General features: G+C 40.2%; 1 protein-coding gene across 4 annotated transcripts in view; it reads right to left on the bottom strand.

Annotated features, from left to right (window-relative positions):
- LOC140765307 (uncharacterized) overlaps window positions 1-24,643 on the bottom strand; it is a 33,287-nt gene extending 8,644 nt beyond the window's left edge. The window contains exons 1-3 of one of the 4 annotated variants that reach the window (XM_073104322.1): window positions 24,418-24,643; window positions 24,232-24,345; window positions 23,236-23,650 (exon numbers count right to left, since the gene is read on the bottom strand). In XM_073104322.1, coding sequence (XP_072960423.1) covers window positions 24,244-24,345; window positions 24,418-24,519 — 204 coding nt within the window. In that variant the 5' untranslated portion in view covers window positions 24,520-24,643 and the 3' untranslated portion in view covers window positions 23,236-23,650; window positions 24,232-24,243. Of the gene's footprint in view, window positions 1-23,235; window positions 23,670-24,231; window positions 24,346-24,417 lie in introns of those variants that run through there. The other 3 variants (XM_073104320.1, XM_073104323.1, XM_073104321.1) reach the window with 3 other exon arrangements.
- Between the last annotated feature and the right edge of the window lie 346 nt (window positions 24,644-24,989).

Genomic DNA, 24,989 nt, shown 5'->3' on the forward strand with positions numbered 1-24,989 from the left:
TTACCTTTACGTAAAAAATATTATTTTCTCTTGCCTGTGGCATATTCAAGTACCGGAAAAGTAGAGTTGAAAGGGAAAGAACAAATAAAACCTCATGTGCAAAAATAGACCAAAAATGGGTCTGAGTGACAAAAACAAATATCAAGTGTGTTTTTACTACAAATTAGCCAAAATTTTATTTTCCTGAGTTAGATTGCTACTAAGCCAAATCAACATAATGAAAAGCAGGCTATTATCAAAATGTTAGAAAGTTTTAAGGAATGAAAGAAAAAATAGAAAATAAAAAAAGCATAGAGAAGAGAACAAAGATCGAAAGACTATTGATGGAGGATCACCTTCCATACTAAATTAGCATGAGATCTCTAAGGGGTGTCCTTAGATGTTTATCAACAACCTAAAATAATAACAGAAAGCCACTAGTTGCAACAATCTGACGTCCGCTGTAAGTATTCCAATAAAATAAACTATGGCAAAGAAATCTGAAGCAGCAATAGCTGAGCTGTTGACGGCAATAAGAACCATATAACGCAACAAAGTGAAACAGCTCATAATTAGATTTTCCAACATTGTAGATGTGACTGTTGTGCTTGCATTTGCAAGACAATTCCCCGGAAGACCGGCCAAGAAAAAGGTGAAAGACCTGTCTAAAGAGCCAATCTTGTAGAACAAATAATATGTGGGATGATAATTCAGTCATATTATAATGGTTAAAGAGAAATATCTAAATACGAACCCGCTACCTAGATAACTATATCAGGATCACTTTTGGACAGTCTTACCAATAGTGGTTCAATTATCTTTTTATTTTCATGTCTTATTTTTCAAACTGTTTAGAAAATACTGTCACTTTATTCATTACGTTAGCTACTTTATAATAAAATTGTGTGATTTTTAATTGCTTAAATAGGTTGACGTCATTAGTATTAGTTGGCAGAAGCCTGTTTTTCTTTTTTATGAATAGTTATTAAAGCACTTTCTAATAAAATTTACAAAAGCCACATAGCCACATCTGTTATTTTGTTCACCTGCACAATGTAACAACCTTCGATCCACACATACTGAACAAGTCTATCTTAACGTTTGAACTATATATAATTGTAAGAAAAATACAGTCAGCCTACACAAATTCCTATATGAGTATTGACCAGTTCCAAATAGGATATGCTATGTTAGCACTAAGCATAACTGATGCAGACCAATTGATGTCTAATTATTCAATTGAGATGCAACTCCAGCTCCCACCAATCTCTTTCAAGAGTTGGTACTAATGAAGAGAATAACAAAACCAACCAGCACCCAGTCAGTTAAAATAATTCCAAAAATAAATCTTGATGGCTAACATAAGGTTGCACCGCGTTGCGGACACCCCTATATCTCATGGCTACATGCAGGATTCTTCTAAACCACATATTGTTTCTCTTAAGAATGTTTGCATGATCTAATCCTTATTATAAGTATGTAATAATAATATCATGCCAATACGGATTTCTTACGCAAAAATAGGATCCAAAAGGATAAGTTGGCTACATGAGATAATTGATGATGGCAGCAAAACATTGATGTCTAAAAATTAGAAAGAATAAAAAAAGAAACTGAAGATGGAAAAGGTAATGCAAGAGAAGAAGAGAAAACTTAAATGCATGTCATTTTGAAGATTGGAGTTATTTGGATTTACACCAAGCCAAGGCTAGTGATCTGAATTTTGATCAAAAAAAATATTTAATTTACAAGAGTACTAGTAATCCTTCATGAAAAGATTAGACATTTTTATTATTCTCCATGATTTTGGTTCCAGTGATGGTTACTACTTAGTACTAGGCCTCAAAAGGTTTCTAATCCACAAGAAAATTGAGATAGTGTCATGCATTAGTAGCGTACTTTAAGATAAAAAAGCTTTAAACCCATGTTTGATGAACATTGCTGGCATGTTTCTGACTTTGTTAATTATTTTCTTATTATTTTTTAACCCTTGTTTCTGTCTTAAACAGGGTGTTATAATGCTTTGGCATAAGAGACTTCAAGTTAAATGGGAAACAGAAATGAAAACAAATATTTTATCTAATTGACACTGATGAGAAGTTCATGTGGTTACCATATATCCTATAAGTCATCACTAGAGTATTATCATACAGGCTTGAAATTTGAGACTTGTCAAATGAATTCATAGAAGATCGACAATTGAGCTAATCAAAGTTCAGTGATAATGTTGGATCTGAAAGATTTTACATGACAACTACTGGGTAAGTGAATAAGGATGCCAACTTTGTATACATAATTAGATGAGGAGTTCATCTTCTGAGGGTAAGAGAGAACAATAAAAAAAAGACAGTAGAAGAGGAAAAGACTGCTTATGTTTGAACATCATTATTAAAGTATATTCATAATTTCTAATGTTCTGAAACTTGGTATCAAAATTAAGATCAGCCATCCCAAAAAAAGATACATATCGGATCAAAATATTTTTTAATTATTTAAAATTTTAAATATTAATTAAAAATGCAGATTTTTTTTAAAATTTATAAAAAAATAATAAAAAATTAAAAAAATAAAGCTTACTCACATATGAAGCCTAAAATTTTTAAAAATAATACCCTCTCTCAATTTTATTTTATTCTTTTTCTTCTCTATTCCTTCTCTTTCCCTCTCTCTTCCTCCCTCTATCAAATTCTTTACTACCAAAAAGAATATTTCTATATGTTTATTTTTTTTCTCCTTTTCTTTTCTCTCCCTTCACTTACCCCTCTCTCTCTTCTTCCCGCTCCCTCTTAATGCCGCATCCTTCTCTCTCATCCTCACCCTTTCTCTTCCTTTCTCTCCCCCTCTCTTTCTCTTCCTATTGCAGCAAAAATCTGCTACAACAGTAGGAAGAGAGAGAGAGGGAAAGAGAGATGGAGAGAAAAGAAAAGAGAAAAAAAGATCGCCGGAGATCGAGGTCATAAGATCTTAGTTGGAGAACGTCATTGAAAGTCGAGGTCGCTGGAGATCTACTCGGTCGATGGTGGTAGATCCATGAAAGAGGTGAGAAAGAAAAATAAGAGAGAAAGGGTTGGGAGAGTAGAAGGGACTCGAGTTGAACCCAACCTAGATCCGACCCACCTAGCCAGTTTCAGATTGGGACCGATATAGTTGATCCCCACCCAAAACGACTCGGGTATCGACTGATACCCTAGCCGAAACTAGCCAACGAGTTAGTTTCAACTAGGATCAGGTGAAATATAGTATCAGGTACAGCAAGACTTAGGTCAGGTGGATATCAATGAGGGCGATGGGAAGTTGTTCGGTGACGGTGGAAGATGACAGGGCTAGGCGTGTGGAATGGAGTGATAAGTCCATTGTAGAAGGATAGAGGAGAGGGGAGAAGGTGGATTTGCCCTAAGAGGAGAGGGGAAGGCTCGGTTTGAGGAGGTAGAGGATGGCAAGCTTGGGTTGCCATGGGCCGAGGTGAGTAGAGCTCGAGAGGGAAGAAGAAGATTAGCTTAGGGTAAAATTATTCATTAGCTCCCCAATCCAAGACTCACCCACAGAATATATATGTGGTTCTTGGTGTAGTCAACTTGGCTAACCCAACCAACATCACACATGCAACATAAGCAAATAAAAGAAATACAATGGCTAAAGTGCAAATAAACAAAGGCATTAAAATAGGAAATAGACTCAGATCCGAGACGGCTTGGTCAAACCCAAGTTGTATTATTCCACCATGTTTCCACCACCTTAACCTCAAGGTGCGAAACCAAGGAATCGAGCGAGAATGTTGGACTCAAGCTCCCAAGTCGACTCGTCCGCTGGTCACCCTAACCACTCCATAAGAATTTCAATCTCCAATCTAGTCCTATGTCTCTTCCTTTGCCTTCGTAAGACCCGAACTGGTTTTGGTCTGTTCATCATCCTCCATCGACGTGGGCCTTGAGCACAGACACATGGAAGACCGAATGAATGCGCGAGTCCGTGGGTAAGGCCAATCTATAAGCTATTGGGCCAATACACTGCTGCTCAACTCAGTAGGGGCCAACAAATCTAAATCCTAACTTTTGATTCAAGACCAGCCATAGGGTGCTTTGATGGTAGGGTTGAGCCCTGACATAGACCAGCTGTCCAACCACAAATTCCCTCTCTTTTCTTCCTTTGTCGTGAGCTTGTTTCATCCAATCTTCGGCTGTAGCAAGGTGGGTCTTCAACTTCTTCAATATCGCATCTCAATCTACCAATTCCAAGTCCATTTCAATTCTCGGTCCACCGTTGCCATCGAATCATAGGAGGGTAGCATGGCGGGTGCGACCATATACCGCCTCAAATGGACTCATGCCAATGCTGGAGTGATGAACCATGTTATAGGACCACTCGGCCTAAGGGAGGAGCTTCACCTAATCACGTGGTTGATCTGCAAAATAACATCTTAAGTATTGTTCGAGGCATCGATTCACCACCTCGGTTTGTCCGTCGGTTTGGGGGTGATATGCAGAGCTAAGGCTATGCCGAGTTCCTTGGAGTTTGAAGAATTTGGACCAAAACTTGCTCAAAAAGATTCGATTTTGATCGGATACAATAGACCGCAACATTCCATGGAGTTAGGCCACGTCGCACACATAAATTTCTACAACCTTCTTCGCTGAAAAATGGATGTAAGAACGGGACGAAATGCACATACTTGCAAAATTGGTCAACCACCAGAAACACCATGGACACCCCTCTGATCTCTAGCAAGCCCTCCACGAAATCTGCGGTCATGTCTTCCCAAATCTACTTCAGGATAGCAAGTGAAATCATCACCCCCGGTGGTTTCAATGGTTCAAATTTTGCTTGTTGACAAATTTGTCATTGCCGCACGTAGTCCATGACATCTACCCTCATGGTAGGCCATGTGCTCCATGTGCAGTTTTGAGACAACCTTTTGAAAGTGTGGGACGCCCCTTCATGACCCGCAGCAGGAAAATCATGGAAATGGCCAATCATCTACCGTTGAAGTCCTTCTACCGCATGTATCATGAGCCGCCCGCGAGCAAGGATGAGCCCATCGCGTACCTCATGCTCCGGGTGGCTATTTGGGTCCTTTTCCAAGTCTTCTACAATTTTCTTGGCTTCTAGATCTATGGCACAAGCTCTCCGCAACTCTGTAAACCATGGGAACGTCAGTGAAGAAAATAAAGCCAACTCTCCCGTGTCCGTCACACCCAATTGCCTTGAAAGGGCAGCGACAGCCTGGTTATCTGATCCTTTCTTGTAAACAAGATCATAATCATATCCAAGAAGCTTGGTCACCCACTTTTGTTGTGCCGGAGTGTGCACTCACTGACCCATGAAGTACGGTAAGCTTCGTTGGTCGGTGTGTATGGTAAAACGCCGATCGATCAAGTATGGTCTCCAATGGTTGACGGCATGCAAGATTGTGAGCATCTCTCGCTTGTATGAAGATAACTATTAGAATCTTCCAAAGAGGGCCTTGCTTAGGTACGCTAGGGGTCGGCCATCTTGAATCAACACCGCTCCAATGCCACCGACGGACACCTTGCATTCCAGCACAAAGGCAAGGACCGAGGCGGTAGTCATGGCAGATTTAAGCTCTTCGATAGCCTTTGTCGCTTTGTCCGTCCAAAGGAAACTCCCTTTACGCATTAGAGATGTCAAGGGAGCAACGATATTGCCGTAGTGAGACACAAATCGCCAATAATATTCCATGAGTCCTAGGAACCCAGGCAATTCCCTCGATGTCCTCGGCGTCGGCCATTCCACCATGGTGCGGATCTTCTCTGGATCGACCTCCACTCTAGCGAATGATATGATATGCCCAAGATATTCCACACGAGGCTCAGCCCACAAACATTTGCTCAACTTAACCTTGAGCTCATTCTTCCGCAAGATCTATAAAACTGCACGCATGTATCATCAGTGTTCATCCAAACTCCTACTGTACACTAGTATGTCGTCAAGAAAGACAAGTATGTACCAATGTAGGAGCGAACGAAATAAATCATTCATCAGCCCTTGAAAGGTTACCAGCAGGTTGATGAGTACTCATAGTGATCGTCATGAGTCTGTAGCACCGTCTTGTGCACATTCGTCAGGCCTACTCAGATTTGATGGTAACTGGCCCTCAAGTCTAGCTTGCTAAAGTAAGATGACCCCGTGAGTTCATCCAACAGCTCTTCAATCACCGGAATCGAATACCAGTCTTTGATGGTTATGGCATTGAGAGCCTAATAATCAATACAAAACCGCCAACTCCCGTCTTTCTTGCACACCAAGAGGACCAACAATAAGTAGGCACTCCTACTTGGTTTGATGATGCCTTGAGTAAGCATCTCCGCCACCATCTTGCTAATCTCTTTGTTTTGCACATGTGGGTACTAGTAAGGTTGGACATTCGCCGGCTCGCCCCCAGAACGATGGTGATTCGGTGATCATGCTCGCGGGTGGTGGTAGCCCCCGTGGCTCCTAAAACAAATCGGCAAATTGCTGCAATAAGTCGTCCATATTAGCACCTTTACCCCTGATCACTTGCTGCCCTAACTCCATAGGTGCCATTTGCATAAGGTAGGCTTGGTCTCCACTCCCCAAAAGGCCGATCAAGGGCTGCAAGGTGGCGGTCTCCAGCATGTGGGGTTGGTCGCCCACGAGCAGAATTTTCTTGCCATTTTGCCTAAAGGACAGCGAGAGCTGAGTGAAGTCAAAGGTAACCAGCCCAAGACTCTTTAGCCATTGAATCCCACGGACGACGTTCCTCGCAAGGCCAGCAGATACAAATCAAGGGTGAAGAGTTGTCGTTGAATCTTCAACTCTTCACAACCGTACATCGTGTCGGCTCTCCTGCCATCCCCAATGGTAACATCAAACCCTTTCGTAGATTCCGACTCCAACCCGATCTTATTGAGCAATGATACGATCTCTCCTGGATTAAGGTTTGATCTATCCATTTTCAAATCTGGATAAGATCTTGCACAAAATTTTAGAAGAGGATTCCTAGTAATATAGCCGTTGGATCAATGTGAAATTTTGATAGATCGTAATCCTGAAAAAGAGCTTTCCAACGAATCTAATTTTAGGATAATCGAACGGCGGGATCCGGAGATATCTTTGAATAACTGGGCGAACATTAGGGAGTCCGTTCTTTGGATCCGTGGATGGAGGCATGGGATCCTAGGTGGATTATGGAGGTGGTAGGCCAGTGGTAATGGGGTGGCACCGGTGAATAAGGTGGTGGTGGAAGAATTATAGATAATGGAAAGGGTTAGGACAAGGGTAGAGAGATTTGAAGAAGGGGGAAGAGTGGGAGGTTAGCTAGAGGTGGCGGAGCCGGGGGATGAGGGAATGAGAGAAGAGAAGAAGAAGATTAGGGCAAAAACTCAATTCATTTAATATCCGCTTTTTGGTTGCCATCTATACTTTAAGAGACTAACTAAATAATTCAAAAATAACAATTATTAACCCTAGAAACAATGAATTTCTGTCGACCGTGTTCAAACAGGATCGAACGCGTTCGAACGCACCAAATGCGTTCTCTACATTTATGAACACCTGCAGGCGTTCGTAAGCGCGTTCGAACGCACAATTCCTGTTCTTTATATTTGTGAACGCTTGCAAGCGTTTACAAGCGCGTTTGAACGCACCCACCCTCATTCAAACGCAACCTACAGAAATCTTATTTTTCTCTGAATAAAATACAAAACAATAAGAAGACACCCATAAAGTGTATCCATGCTCGAGACATCGGTGAATTCCGAATCGTATCAATCCACCATACTTCTGCAACCTTGTCCTTAAGGTATGAAATTGGGGAAGCGATTCATAATATTTGACTCGAGCTCTCAGGTAGACTCATTAGTGGGCTTGCCTAGCCACTCGATTAACACTTCTGTCTCCAATCTGGATCCATGGTGCCATCTCCTACGGCCTAAGGCTCGGACCGGTTTATGTAAACCCGAACCTACCATATGATCAGGCCCAATTTGGGCCTTCAATGTCAACACGTGGAAAACTAGATGGACATGGGTTCCTTTAGGTAGGTCCAACCGATAAGCTACTAGATCGATTCGTTGTAGCACTCGATAAGGCCCGTAGTACTTGTGACCCAGCTTTTGGTTCAAAATTGGCCTCAATGTTGATTGCTAATACGGTTGAGCTCGAACAAACACCAATTGATCCACCTCTAGCTCTCGCTTGCACCGACCCTTATCATGAGTCTGCTTTATGCGGTTTTGGACTGATGCTAGGTGAATCTTAAGCCGTTTCAAAATTCTCTCGGTCCGCAAGTTTCAAGTCGAGCTCAGTCCGATCCACCACCGCGAGTCTATCGTAGGCACGCAAGATAGGGAGAGTGCGTCCATAAACTGCCTCGAAGGGGGTCATGCCGATGCTAGAGTTATGAGCGGTATTGTAAGACCACTCAGCCTATAGAAGGAATTTGACCCAATCCTTTGGTCGGTCTGCCACAAAGCAACGCAAGTATTGCTCGAGTCCGCGGTTTACCACCTCGGTTTGGCCATACGTCTCGGGGTGATAAGCTGAACTAAGGTTGACTCTAGTCTCTTTCAATCTAAAAAACTCAAACCAAAACTCGCAGATAAAGATGCAATCCCGATATGACACGATTATCCTAGGCATCCCATGCAAGCGCGCCACTTCCCAAACAAATTTCAGCAACCTTCTTCGCTAAAAACAGGTGCATAAATGCAATGAAATGAGCGTATTTGCTCAGCCTATCAACCATAACGAACACCACCGATTGGCATCGAATCATCGACAGCCTCTCAATGAAGTCCATGGAGATGTCCTCCCAAATATGCTCCGGTATAAGCAGCGGTTGCAACAGCCTGCTTGGTTTGAGCGTCTCCAATTTGACTTGTTGGCAGATTTGGCATTCACGCACATATTTCTTCACGTCCGACTTCATCGCTGTCGATGTACAGCTTTGGGCCAAGCGCTTGTAGGTGTGTAAGACCCCTTAGTAGCCTACTATAGGAGTGTCATGGAAGTGTGCCACCAATAGTCTCCACAGCCCCTCGACCGCGAGTACCTTAATCCGTCCACGCTCAAGTACCAACCCGTCGTGCTCCTCATGCTCGAGATGGCTCAACGGGTTCTCTCTCAGCTCCTCTATGAGTCAGACCAAATCACGATCCTCTACACTGGCTCTTAACAGATTTGGAAAGAAGGGGAAAGTTGGTGCTGAAAAAAAAAGCAAGCTCACTTACGTCCCCTACACATGGGAGTCCAAACAGCGATTGCAACACTGGCCCTTGTCACGGCTAGTTTCCATCCAGCAGCACTCTCCGACCATTCCTCCAAAATATAAGTGTGAGATTTGTAAAATCAAATGTTACGAGCCCCAAGCTTTGAAGCATGAGTCCCTAAGACGATGTCGGCACCCCGCAAGGCCAACGGATAAAGATCTAATGTGAAAGTTTGGCCTTGCACCTTCAACTCCACACCTCCGCAAATAAAATCAGCCCGCAATATGGTGCCATCTTTAATCGTCACATCGAACCCGTCTGTGGGTTCTGACTTAAGCCAATCTTTCTAAGAAGTCTTTTGTCAATGAAGTTGTGAGTGGACCTGGTGTCGATCAAGATTCTCACTATGGTTTTCTTGACTACACCGTTCACCCGCAAAGTCTTTGGTGCGGCTGTACGAAAATAGGCGTGGAGGGAGATTTTGGCCATTATGTTTTCCACGGGTTGCTCCTTCGCTGCTCCTCCTTGCTATTCAGTCACACCCTCATCTTTAGCTACAATCTCATCCTCAGCTTCCTCCAATTCATCTATTAGCATCACCGATCCCATCGATTTGACGCAGCGATGTCCAGGTACAAACTTAACACAGCGAAAGCAAAGGTCATTAGCTCTTTGCTCCTCTACTTGAGAATATATAAGTGCTCAACTCAGACCTCTAGGTGCGTACTTCACATCATAGGAGAGCTCAGGGGTGCCTGAGGAGGCACCATTGCAGCAGCAGCTCTTGGTACGCTGGCGGTATTTTTTACAGCTATGGTAGGACAAATCGGGTTGCGGCTATCTTGGCTTGTCCAATTCTGTTTGATGTGCATCCTCATTGCTCTATGCTTGTCTTCCATTAGTACCGCATCCTCGAAGGCCTCCTTTAAGGTTCTAGGCCTTAAAGCCCTTACGTCGGCTTGAATGTCTCTCCGCAGCCCCGAGATGAAAGTACTGCGAAGTTGTTGATCGGTCCAAAGAGGTTGGTAGTGACTACTTATTCTCTCAAATTCTTCTTGGTATGCTCCAACCGTAGTCCTTTGTACAGTCTTTGAGAGGAGAGTATCAAAGTCTTCATACCTCGATGCTTTAAATCGCTGCGTGATATCAGTACAGATATCGGCCCAACTTTCAATCATATAACGCGCATTAGCTGCCCAAAACCAATGAAGTGCCGCATCTTCATGTGGAAGCTCACAAGCGTCATCTTATATTCTTCCACCGTACCTTGATATGCGAAAAATTGTTCTGCCATATACAACCAATCGACCGGGTCACCACCTTTGAACTTTGGAAAGTCGAGACACACAGTTCGCCCACGGATACCATTGTCTCGATCTGGATTATATCCAAGCCCTTATCTAACCTGAGGAGGATGCAACATGAATTGTTGATGATCCCTCCTTCGGTTTATGTTAACCCAACACAGTTCCAATTCATCTTGCTTCGCCCAAGGGTCTAGACCTCTAAGATGATCGTCGTTTAGGTTTGCCCAACGGATGGGCTTACTAGCAAATTGGCCTGGCGAAACCACCCTTGCTGGTCTTTGCCTAAAGGGTTGTGGCAGCAGGGTTCTTGCTAGTGAAGGTTCTGAACCGGTGGCGGCGGATTCATGATGGTAGACTCGCGTCGGGGAGTCGTCGATGCGTTTCCGATCGCCATGGCTTCTCTTGTCGCCCATATTTTCCGCATCATCTCCATCATCATCATCTGATTATTGATAGCCATTTGTTCAGAAAGAGATCTAATCATGGCTTGAACGCTAGGCTCTTCCGTATTCAGATTCAATTGGGCGCTTCCACAGGTGAAAGCTCCCGCAGCCATTTCTCCCTCCTCCATTGGGAAAATCTCATCCTCCTCGTTTCGCCGTGCAGCTATGGCTCTGGTTGTCGTCATAGGAAGCGCGTGTCCGAGAAATGGTGATTCTGATACCACTTTTGATACAATCTCTCCTGGATTAAGGTTTGATGTATCCCGTTTTTAAATCTGGACAAGATCTTACATGGAACTTTAGAAGAAAATTCTTAGTATAGCCGTCAGAACAATGTAAAATTTTGATAGGCCGTAGCCCTGAAAAAGAGCTTTCCAACGAATCTAATTTCAAGAGAATCAGACGGCAAGATCCGAAGATATCTTTGGATAAGTGGGCGAACGTCAGGGAGTCTGTTCTTTGGATCCGTGGCTAGAGGTACGGCATCCTAGGTGGATTATGGAGATGGTATGTCGACGGTAATGGGGTGGCACCGGTTAGTAAGGTAGTGGTGGAAGGATTATAAATGATGAAAAGGGTTAGGGTGAGGGTAGAGAGATTTGAAGAAGGGGGAGGAGTAGCCGTCCCTAAGGGACTAGAGTGAGTAGTCGGTCGAGGTTGGCTAGAGGTGGCGGAGCCAGGGGATGAGGGAATGATAGGTTACAATACCAAAAGATCGGCTACGGACAGATTCCTTCAAAATCTAGATTTATTACAGGAATCAATCCGCGCAACTATGAAAAAATATTCACCAAATATTCTCCTGCAATCAAAAAATTACGAAACCAATTGAATTAGATTCGTAACCCCTTCTAGAAATTTCGTATTTACGCCTTTCGCAAATTCGAACTGCAACTGGAACGAAAATACGAAAGAACTCGCGTGATGGTAGTGGTGACGGGTGGAGTGGATGTTAGGGTTATGAATGATAATGGAGATGAAAGTTAATGGTGGATATGGTTAAGCGATATAGACGAAGGGAAAGAAGTGATCGAGGTCTCAAAGAAGAGGGAGAACTCGATAGACGAGGAAGATTAGAAATTAGAAGAGACCTTGCCAACAGTAGAGGTAAAAGGATGGTGAAGAGGGAGAAGAGAGAGATAATAGAGAGAATATAGGAGGCAAGAAATCAATAATCCAATAGCATAATGAATTTGGCTGTCATCCATACCTTTATAGAGGCTAGCCAACAAGCCCTAATAACAATTAAGTAATCCTAATCTTAGTGCAATCCCGCCGATCGTGTTCGAACGCGCCCGATCGCGTTTGAACGCACAAAAGGCATTCTCTGTATGTGTGAACGCAATGCAGTTGATCGATGCGGCGTTCGAACGCGCCCGACCGTGTTTGAATGCGCTTTTTGTGTTCTCTTTACTTGCGAACCTGATGCAGACGTTCACAAGGGCATTCGAACGTGACCCTTCATGCATTCGAACGCGACCTACAAAAATTTTATTTTAATAAAAATAAACAACTAATGTAATAAGAAAAAAGATTCTAACAAGGTGTATCAGCCTACCACACTTCCCTCACCTTGCCTTCAAGGTGTAAAGTCGGGGAAACGCTCCACGATATCAATCTTCAACTCCCATGTCGCCTCATCAGATGGCTTGCCAAGCCACTCAACTAGAATCTTCATCTCTAATCTAGTACCATGTTGTCGACGCCTAACAAGTACACGAACTGGATCTATGATCTATCTCCTCTAATGGCTCCGGTAGAACTGATCCAATGACCTCATGATCTCCAATCTGCTCCTTCAACAATGAAACATGGAAGACAAGATGCACTCTCAACCCCCTCCGGTAGCTCCAAACGATATGCAACCGATCCAATACGCTCCAACACCCAAAACGGATCAAAGTAGTAATATGCATACTTTTGGTTACGCATCAGACGCAAGGTCACCTATCGATACAGTTGTACCCTCACAAACACCCAACTGCCGATGTCAAACTCCTGCTCCCGATGGCTACGATTATAAACTTGCTTCATGTGGTTCTGAGCAAGTTTAAGATAGGCACGCAATCTCCTCAATGTGGCATCTTTATCTATCAAAGCTAAGTCCACCTCCGTCCGATCTGCAAATGCTACTAGATCATAAGCGCGTAATGTCGGAGTTGTGCGTCCATACACCCCCTCAAATGGAATCATGCCAATACTGCTATGATAGGTGGTGTTATAAGACTACTCCACCCACGGTAAGAACTCCAACCATCGTCTCAGCATCTCTCCAACAAAGCATCTCAAGTACTGCTATTTAGCAGCACCTACTGCAGGTGCAGCTGCTGCACAGTGAAAAAAAAATTTAAAACTTAAAAAAAACTCATCCAAGGTCGCTGGAGATCGAGGTCATCGAATCTTCGTCGAAGATCGAGGTCATCGAATCTTCGTCGAAGATCGAGGTTGTCGAATATTCATCGGAGAATCCCAGCCGAAACTAGAAACCTTGAGAAAGAAAAAGAGAGAAAGAGAGAAAGAAAGAAAAGAGAGAAAGAAAGAAAAGAGAGCGAGAGAGAAAAAAAAGGGAGAAAGAGGCAGGTGGGGTTATTGATGTCCCCCGGGGTGGATCCGACCCGTTCCCACCCGTTTTGCAACCGAAATCCCAGCCAAAACTGGAAACCTTGATTCGAACGCACAAAAGGCGTTCCCTGTAATGTGTGAATGCGATGTAGGTGTTCGAATGCGCCCGACCACTTTCGAACGTGCTTTTCGCATCCTCTGTATTTGCGAACCTGATGCAGACGTTCACAAGGGCGTTCGAACGCGACCCCTTCTGCATTCAAACACGACTTACAGAAATTTTATTTTAATAAAAATAAACAACTAATACAATAAGAAAAGACTCTAACAAGGTGTATCAGGGAACGAGAGAGGAGAAGATTAGAGCAAAAACTCAATTCATTCAATATCCTCTTTTTGGTTGCCTCCACACCTTAAGAGGCTAACCAAATAATTCAAAAATGACAACCCTAGAAACAATGGATTTCCGTCGATCACATTCGAACGGGGTCGAACGCACCAAATGTGTTTTCTATATTTGTGAACGTCTTCGCAAGTGCGTTCGAACGCACCCACCCATGTTCGACGTTCGAACTCACAATTCCCGTTCTTTTTATTTGTGAACGCCTACAGGCGTTCACAAAGCACGTTCGAATGCACCCACCTACGTTCGAACGCAATCTACAGAAATCTTATTTTTCTCTGAATAAAACACTAAAACAATAAGAAAACACACCCATACTCGGGATCAGCCGAAACGGATCGGGATCGGCCTCCCAACTGGGTTTCGGCCGAAACGGGTGGGAACGGGTCAGATCCAACTCGGATCCGACCCGGGGGGGCATCAATAATTGATTTCCCCATCCCCCACCTGCCTCTCTCCCTTTTCTCTCTCTCTTTTACTCTTTTCCTCTCTTTCTCTCTTTTCTTTCTTTCTTTCTTTCTCTCTTTCTCACGGATCTCTTTACTCTCTTTCTCACCGGCGACTGAGTAGTGAGTAGATCTCCGTCTCTCCGGTGACCTCGACCTCCGGTGACGTTCTCCAACGACCTCGATCTCCAGCGACCTTCGGTAAGTTTTTTTTTCAGTTTGTTTTTTTTTTCCATTGTGTAGCAGCTGCAGCAGTGCAGCAGCAGCAAGCACAGCAGCTTCTCTGTTGCAGCAGCACCTAGTGCTGCTTATGCAATTATGCGTCATAAATTTTAAATTATTTTATATTTTATTTTGATTTTTGTTTATGTTTTTTAGTTGCAGTCTTGCAGAGCTAAAATATCAATGGCTCCAAAAGAGAAGTCATATGATACCGATTGGGTGGCAACATTATAGCACTATTGGGCAAGATAAAAGGCGTGTTAAATGCAACTGGTGTGGAAAGAAAATGAGTGGTGGTGTCAGCCGTTTGAAAAAATATTTAACTGGAAGACAAGGAAATATAGCAACTTGCACTCAAGTGTCTTTGGAAGTTAGAAAGCAGATGTTGGCTCATTTAATTGGCAAAAAGAAGGATAAACAATCTGCACAACAAAGAGAGTCAATGATTGAAGAATTGATGTATAATCCTGTACACATTGATGATGATAGCAGTGAGCAAAGTGAGGAGGATGAGGAGAGATAAATGAGGAGGACAATAAAAGAAAGCAAAAATATGCATAGAGAAGAGGAAAAGATGAGAAGAAGCACTGGTGGTAACTTTCAGAGATCTAGATCAGTTAATATACAAGGAGAGAGAGAATATTGGGGCAACAGTTCTACCCATAGGACTCCTGATGTTACAGCAGAGTCTGAAAATATTGGATCAATGGATACATATCTTCAGAAAAAAAAGAAGTCGTACACAGACTTCAATCAAGATAGCTCTCAAAGGAATTAAAAATGCAAAGAAACACATTGGTAGAGCTATCTCTAAATTTTTCTTCTACAACCATATTCCTTTCAATGTAGCTGATAGCCCTTACTATCACACTATGATGGATGCTATACAATCAGTAGGGTCTGGTGTTCCCCCTCTTAGTTCAAATGATATTGCTACTAAATATCTTGACTCAGAGGTAAATGAACTTCATACTTATATTGAGACATTTAAACGGTATTGGAATGAATTTGGTTGTACACTGATGTGTGATGTATGGAGTACACAAAACAGAAGAAATATAATTAATTTCTTAGTGTACTCTAGCATGGGGACAATATTTTTGAAGTCTGTGGATGCTACTACTCATTTCAAAAATGCAGATTATATTTGTCAGTTGATGGATGAGGTAGTACAAGAAATCGGTAAAAAAAGAGTAGTCCAAGTGGTTACTGATAATGGGACAAATTATAAAACTACTGGAAATTTACTGATGATTAAAAACCTCATTTATATTGGACGCCATATGCTACACATTGTATTGATTTGATGTTAGAGGATATTGCAAAAGAACCTGAAATTGACATGGTCATATGTGAAGGTCAGAGGTTAACAAATTTTATATATAACCATGGTTGGGTTCTTAATTTACTCAGACAGATGATTGGTGGTAGGGATATCATCAGACCCAGCGTCACTAGATTTACCACTCACTTTTTAGCCTTGGAGAGTATCATGCGCTACAAAGATGATATTATGCGGATGTTTACATCACAGGAGTGATCTATAAAAATTAAGAATATGAAACCTAAAGATAAATCTTTAAGTGAAACTTTAAAAAATATAGCTCTTGAAAATATATTTTGGGATAATATTACTATTGTCACCGCAGTATTTGAGCCTCTTGTCAAAATATTAAGACTTGTAGACAGTGATGACAAGTCTGAGATGGGTTTCTTATATGAGGCAATGGACATAGCTAAAGAATCAATAAAAAAAATGTGGGCCAAAGTTATAGGAAATGGTGAAAGATGATTGAGTATAGATGGAACAAACAACTACATAGAGATATACACGCTGCTGGTAAGCATGCTTTTAAATTTTAAGTTTTAATTTACTTTTATTTATAAATATTTAAAAATTTGAATGCTTACAATTTTTAAATTTCTACATGGTATTTTCTTAATCCAAGATTTCAATTATCTAAAAATGTCAATAATGATAGTGAAGTCTTGTTAGGGGTTAGAAACGTAATCAGCAAGCTTGAGCCCGATATTCATAAACAAATCCTGTGCGATAAAGAAGTTAGTTATGATTCAATTAAATAATTTTATTATTATTTGTTTTAAGTTTTAACTTCCAATATAATCAGTATGCAATAAGCCAATAATATTTTTCTGATTTCAGATAGAGAGATATAGATTGAGAGCTAGGCAATTCAGTACTGCTAAAGTTGTTGCAGCTATATCTCATAACACTTTAACTGGATGATGGTCTATCTATGAATGGAAAAAAGCACTAAATTTGATACTAATAGCAAAGAAGATTTTAAATCAAACTGTCGTCATCACAGTGTAAAAGAAATTGGACTACTTTCTCCTTAATCCACACAAAAACACGCAACCGATTGATAATGGAAAGATTGGAGAAGTTAGTTTTTTGTCATTATAATATGAGATTGAGGGAGAGAAATTTAAGAAGAAAGGCAGAAAATGAACAACTGATTAATTTAAATCATATTTTTGGATCAAAGAAATAAAGGACAGGTTATTAAATGACAGAGATAACCCATAGTTAGATGAAATATTGGGAGAGACCACGACGAGAGCAGAGACTGGTATGAGTCATTCAGCAGCAAGAGATAGTATACCTACTAGTATTAGTCATAGTCTTGATGATACATATAGTGGTGAGATCATTCCATCTACATTTGTTGAGGAAAGTCAAGGAGACATAAGGAGTGAAGACAGAGAAATTGAGGATATATATACATATCAATGACGTCGTCATGAGATGCATTTTAATTCCTATGATTCTGGTACATCGAGTATTTATTGTTTGGAGCGATCACAAGATCCATATGCTAGTTATTATCCTCGGTATCCTCAGTATTCTCAGGCACAAGATCCAAATGCTGGTTATTATCCTCCTCAAATGCAAGTCACACAACAAGATCCATACAATATGACTAGTATGATGAAATCACTTTTTAGAGCATCAGGTTCCAGACATCAATATTTACAAACTTATGATGATTATGATGATGAAGACTATAGAAATTTACGAGAACCAGCTTGATATTCAACAAAATTTTAAATTTTGAGTAAGTTAATACATTTTTTTTAAGTTTTTAAACTTCATATGTGAGTAATTTTTGTTTTCTTATTTTTTGTCAATTTTTTTAAATTTTTCTGCATTTTTAAATAATATTTAGAATTTTATATAATTAAAAAATAGTCTGATCCGATACGAACGGCCGATACGTATCGTTTTTCTGGACAGCCAATACTGAATCTTGCTATAAGGTGTATCTATGCTCAAGACGACATTAGTGAAGTCTGAATCGTATCCAGCAACCTCTCATCAATGAAGTTGTGAGTCAAACTAGTGTGGATCAAGATGCGTACAACTGTCCGCTTCATGGTACCGCTAACCTATAGGCTTTTAGGTGTTGCGGTACCCGAGTAGGCATGGAGCAAGATCTCAACCATGACTACCTCCACATTGTCCTCAGCACCCTCTATTCCATTCTCAATCTCTGGACTCTCTTCAACAGCATAGGAGGTGAGTCCATCAAATCCATCAATCAACATGACAGACCCAATCAATTTGTTGCAACGATGTCCTGGAGTGAATTTTTACTCCATTTTGCTTTCAATCTGCTATTTGGGTTGGGGTCAAGGCTCGACTAGGAAGCCTCTGAGAAAACTTCACATCATCGGAAGGTCGGAGTGCTACTCCCAAGGTCAAAGTGGCCGCAATAGTCATCGAGTACCTAGGGGTAGCTCCCAATGCCGAGCTCGGTTTAAATGGAGGTCGACCATCTCTTGCGATCCAAGCTAGATGAGCATGAATCTTCATCACTTAGTGCTTCTCTATAAGCACCGCGTCCTCAAATGCCTCCTTTAAGATCCTTGGTCATAGAGCCCGTACATCCTCTTATATCTTTGCTCGCAACCGGAAGACGAATGTACTTTGGAGTTGTTGATCAGACCACCTTGGATTGCACTGATTGCTCACCCTTTCGAACTCCTCTCTATACACCTCCATAGTTGTCTTCTAAGTAATTTTGGAGAGAAGAGCATCAAAATCCTCATAAACCGTAGTCCCGAACCGCCACATGAGTTCGGGCAAAAGTCTTCCCATAGATCAAGCTCTCCTTGTGCATTGGCCGACCGGAACCAATGAAGGGTCAGCCCTCCAAGTGGAAGCTCGCAAGCAATACCTTTTGCTCCTCCGATGTTCTTTGGTACTGGTAGAGCTGCTCCACTTGGTACATCCAATCAATCGGATCTCCACCCTTGAACCCAGGATAGTCTAAGCATAAGACCCGAGCACATATGCCATTTTCTTAATCCATATCGTATCCACCACCTGGCCGAAGTGGAGGGTGCACTACAACTGGTTGGTACTCCCTTCAATGTGGATCATCCTCTGGCCATGGCTGGAACTCATGTGCATCGCGCCAAGGATTGAAACCCATTAGCAGTTCGCCATAGAGCGTCCTCGACACGCTGATTCAGGGTGAACCAATCTATGCAGAACCAGTCTGGCAGGGTTGCTAGAAGCAATTGATATGAAAGGAAGGGGCGAGGTTGCTGCAATGGAGGTTGAGGCGCCGTCGGCATTGCAACAGATGGAGATCCGGTATGGGCGTGATGGAACTACTCAGTCTCCCTTGGTGCCCTAGCCTCCTCCCTTACCGCCCTAGCTTCCTCTCTTGACTCATGAGATTTCCTCATCGTCTCCATTATCATCTGAGCCATGATGGTAGGGTGTCGATCTTAGCTTCTAGAGGGGTTTGGACTGAAGGGAGCCGACGACAGGATCAATTTCATGTGAAACCACTGCTGCATTGCTGCCCAAGCTCTCCCTAATGGTGGGGTTCTCCTCCAATCCTTGTCGTGCTGCCATGCTCCTTGTGGTCGCCATTAAGTCGGAAGCTGGCCATGGAAAGGTGGCTTTGATACCAAAATGATATGGTATCGGGTACAAAAAGACTTAGGTCGGGTGGATATCGATCACGACGGTGAAAAGTTGTTCAGTGAATATATAAGATGATATGGCTAGGCGTGTGGAATGGAGTCAGAAGTCAGTCATAGAAGGATAGAGGAGGGGGGAGAAGGTGGAGCCGCCCTAAGAAGAGAGGGAAAGGCTCAATTTGAGGAGGTACGGGATGGCAAGCTTGGGTTGCCGTGGGTCGAGGTGAGTAGAACTCGAGAGGGAAAAAGATTAGATTAGGATAAAATTATCAATTAGCTTCCCAACCCAAGATTCACCCACAAAATATATAGGTGGTTCTCAGTCTAGTCAACTTGGCTAACCCAACCGACATCACACATGCAACATAAGCAAATAAAGGAAATACAATGGCTAAAGTGCAAATAAGCAAAGGCATAAAAATAGGAAATAGACTCTAAGATCTGAGACGACTTGGTCAAACCGAAATGGTATCATCGAGATCGGCCGAAACTGGAAACCATGATAATTTCTTTTGTGAGATAATTTTTTTTTTTCTAGTTGACATTTTTCCTATGCCTTCTATGAGATAATTTGCATGTAAGGCATGTAAATCTGCACAGGTAGTTTAATCTGCACCTACAAAAAAAGCATAGATAGTTGTCAGTTCCTCACTCAAAATAGTTAGTTTATTCACTCAATGGCCTCAACTGCTTAAATGAAACAGTTCCCAACTATTCACTTCTCAAATTTTCATAACTACTCGTTAAATGTACTCAAGTGTTTATTCACTTGTTAAATATTCTTAAGAGTTAAATATTCATGAGAGTTTTCCACTACTCACTTGTTTTAATGTTGTCAACTACTAAAATAAACAACTAACTAAGAAACTTCAATATCCTCTACAAGTACCTAAGTGGTCCCATCGCAATGTAAGAATTGAACTCTTCAAAGGAGTTGAAAGAAGCAAAAGAAACCACGGAGAGGACTGACCGTGCAAGTAGGTAAGGCATGAAGAGAAGGACCTGAAGAAAAAGACTAAGAAGAATACGATGAAAAGAAATGAAACCGTGCAAAATGCCACATTAAAAATCAGGAAGAATGTTACACCTACAAGGTTGACATACCGAGAAGTTTGCAGGTGCAAGCTTTTCTTTCATCAAAACATAACAGCTTTGGAACAACAATGTTAACTAGAAATGTAGCTCTTAAGAAGCTTCAGAATTGTGCTTTTTCTAGGTATGAATAAATCTAATTGTACTATTGCTCCACAGTAATGTAATAGATATATTACCTGATATCTACTGTTGCTCAATGAAATGAAATATGATAATTATTTTCCATGTTTAATGTGACATATAAGTAACAAAAATCAGTTCCTATGTAATGAAAATCACATATATAGAAATAAAATCAGCACAAAAATACTTTACCCCGCAAATGTGATATTTAAATCGCACATATGGAAGAACCTGCACATATATGAACACATACCTACTAACTATATTAATGTATATCTTTACCCAAAAGAACCCTAAGAATATACAAGGAATCAAAATCTATAGAATGCAATGTGGTAAGCTACACATAATGAATAAAAAACATCACAGAGCATACTTGGTAATCTACAATACCTAAGAATTAACTATGGTACCTCCCTAAATTAATACTTGATTCTTAGATCCCCCCAACTCCTACAACCTAACCGCTTAAATGTTGTCAACTGCGCCATCTAACCACTTATTATCTACTTAAATATCCTTAGTTTTGCAGCCTACCCACTTGAATGCCCTTAATTTTGCAACTTACCTTGTAAATGCCGTCATTCAATCTGAAAGTATATTTTATCATGAATATGTAATAGTTTTAGATCATATTTGAGTCAGTATAGAATGAATCTGTATCTATTAAATTGTCTTGACTTGTTCAAAAAATATACTGGTTAAACTTCACCCAAACCTGATAACTTAATGGCATAAGAAAGAGAATATTCTGTTTACTTCAACCTTGTTTAAGCTTAAGTTCCAAAATTATGCTCCTGTCGCTACTTGTAGCAGAATTTTGTTGAAATGTCAGTGGGACACACAACAACAACTGAAGGGTATTTATTCATTTAACAAATGGAGCCACTTTAATCCATACCTATGGTAACATTCAGATTAAGTGGGATTGGGAAGGTCCAACGGACAAGGTGTAAACAATATTAGAAGGAAAAAAATAAGTTGCTACTTATCAATATTTACAATTATACATTTCTAAAACCTTTCCTATCAAATTTACCCGCAAGAGAGAAAATGGAAAATTAGAAATTGCAACTTGGTAAAAGATTAACGAAACTCCATTTGAGATTCAATCAAGAATTTTAAATTAGTATTCTTAATATAAAAAAAAGGTAAGTAACTACGAAGCATTGATAAAAATATAGGACAATGATACAACATGATACAGATAAGCCGATAAAGAAAAATAAAAAATACAAGGATAGGATACACTTAGGATATGTAACTCATATATGTATAAATGTATATGTTATTGTAGCATATGATAGTTTATATGAAAATTTGCAAAACAAAATCCATACCTTATGGGTTTATTTTGGTTTAAACCCTACCTTACTGTTTTTTCCAAAAAAAAAATCCCAACTTTTACAGAAAAAAAAAATCTATTTAACAATTAACACATTGGATTAATTTTAGCTCACTTTATCGTGACGTATAAGAATCTAGAAAATATTCAATCTTATTCAAGGTGATACTTTTAAAATTTCTAAATTATGCTCATCGATGCCAATAATGGCCTCATATAATGGTTTTACCCTCACAATCATAAAACTTTTGTGTCAAATGTTCCTACTAAGTTTAATATTCTTCAATTTTAAATTATTCTTATCCCAAGGGGTAACTATTATCTTGATGATTATTTTCTGAGCAAAGGTATAAGAATCTAGAAAATATTCAATCTTATTCAAGGTGATACTTTTCAAATTTCTAAATTATGCTCATCAATGCCAATAATGGCCTCATGTAATGGTTTTACCCTCACAATCATAAAACTTTTGTTTCAAATGTTCCTACTAAGTTTAATATTCTTCAATTTTAAATTATTCTTATCCCAAGGGGTAAGTGTTATCTTGATGATTATTTTCTGAGCAAAGGTATTTTAATGATTTGTGAAGTATGGTTACTAAATTTGTGACATGGTAAAATTTGGGTGCTATAATAGTAAACGTAAGATGTTAATTAGATTTTTTTTTTGTAAAAGGGAGGGGCTTTTTTAGAAACAAAATAACAGTGAGATAGGTTTCAAATCATAAAAAGTCCTTAACGGGGGAAGGATTTTCAAAATTTTCCTAGTTTATATAAGGAGAATCCAATTTATCCATTAAAAGAAATACCATTCATAACAAAAGGTTCAGTATATAATGTAGTACATTACTAACTAAAGCATAAGATAAACAAGTGGATTCGATCTATAGACTATAGATCATAAGAAATTGATAATAACAACATGATTTCCTCATTTAGGCCACATGGAAATGCATAAACTATGCCTCAGATAATTTTTTTCACAAAAAGAACCTTCTAGATCTAATAGGAAATGAAAGGTTATACTTTCCTTCTGAGTCATATTGACAGGATTCTCGAAATGATCCAAGAAGTATCTAATAAGTTCCCGCAACATTAAATTTGCTTTTCATAAATCGAATACTTTAATTATCTAAGACGACTTTGGAAATACCAAATAAGTATCATATGCAATATGGATATAGCAAAATTACAGAAGTATTCGTGCTACCAAGATTAATAAAGTAACGGACAAAGATAATTTCTTTATAGGGCAAATATGAAGCTAAAATCTCTTTCATGTTGTATCTCTCTGATTTAATGTTGTTTGTAGGGATTTGACTTTTATTTACTTGCACAGACCTCCAATTATGCTTAACAAAGGCTGTATACTTCGAGTTTAAAATAACAAACATAATAGAGAGCTAAAATTTTCTCTGGCCTCAAATAGAATAATTTAGACTAAAAAAAAATCATTCTCCTTTATCTCTCCCTTTAACTGGCTTATCTTGCCTCTTTATCGTGACATCTGACATGGCAACCTCTTTATCGTGACATCTGACATGGCAACAAATTGTATCCAGTGGAGAGCGCATCCCCACTGTCACCTCAAATATCAGCTGAGTTTAGATGAAAGTTTTTAATAAGCCATAAACAACAATAAGGGGTAATAACAATTTTTTCGATAAAACCAGATATTATATGGAGCAGCAGAAGAATGAAAATTTCAATATCCTAAAGCATCCAAGCAAACCTCATAATGTGTGTATAAGTAGTTAACACATCTTATTCAAGTTCCATATGTGAACTTACAATATCATGTCAAGCATATATCTATGTCCATGTTGCAGTAGAACAAAATACGAACATGTTCACATGAATATCAAATCAGAAAAAAGCTTAGTAAAGATACATGAGAATTTCATGCTCAGAAATATACCTTCATCAAGAAGCTCAACTCAAAGAACATTTTGTACTCATTTATTTCCCAATTCGGGAAAAAAAACGTTTTTCAAGCAAATGACCAAATATGTTCGATACTATGCCTGAACGAACTTCAAACACCTATCTTAAGATTGCGGTCATAGAATTCGATCCATTAGCAAGTAATTGGATAGATCTAACTGATTGTTGTCGCAAGCTTCTCAATAAGAAAATAAGAAAATAAGAAGCAAAACTAACCGCTCAAGAGATTCAAGAATCTGGTAGCAGCTCCGATTGATCCTTTTGTTGCTGGGTTTGTGCCCTCTTCTTCATCTCCATCTCGTACTTCGCTAGTCTCTCCTTCATCTTCTCCTGCATGACAAACCCACCTCATAAGGAAAGAAGAAAGCTAGTAATAGAGTAGTAGAAGAGAAAGGGGTTTGCCTTGTAGCTCTTCTCAACTCGGTGCATAACATAGAAGCCGAGGACGCCTCCGAGGATGGTTCCCGTCATGATACGGAAGTACGCCCACCTATACGACACCATCTCCTCCGGTCTTCTCTTCCCCCTTCTCTTTTCTATATTCTGCGTCGCCGCAAAAATCTGTGCATTGATCGACAAAACCTCGTAAGAGGGAGCGCCGGCGCAGGGAAATGGAACTCAAAAGACATCAGTTACTAGCACGTGACTTTCACTTGAAATAACCTTTCCATTAGCTATCTGTTTTTCTTTACCAAAATATTACTACAGTACAAAATATTCTCCAAAATGCAACATTATATACAATATTATTCAAACCATTTTCCACATTAGTACTATAGTAAAATAGCTATCTCGGACAGCGAGGTTTAGTCATTTTTCGCTTTCACGGAAAACAATTTCTCTGAAATGATTTCTTTCTCTAAAAGCTATTTATATAAAAATAATGGTGAAAATAAATTCATTGTATAAGACAACAATTTTTCTAACAGTTTTCTAATGTATTGAAAATAACTAAAAATTGTTGTCCAATTTTA

This window comes from Typha angustifolia, chromosome 8, assembly GCF_048772165.1.
Source record: "Typha angustifolia cultivar Huaian chromosome 8, ASM4877216v1, whole genome shotgun sequence".
Taxonomy (NCBI): Eukaryota; Viridiplantae; Streptophyta; class Magnoliopsida; order Poales; family Typhaceae; genus Typha; species Typha angustifolia.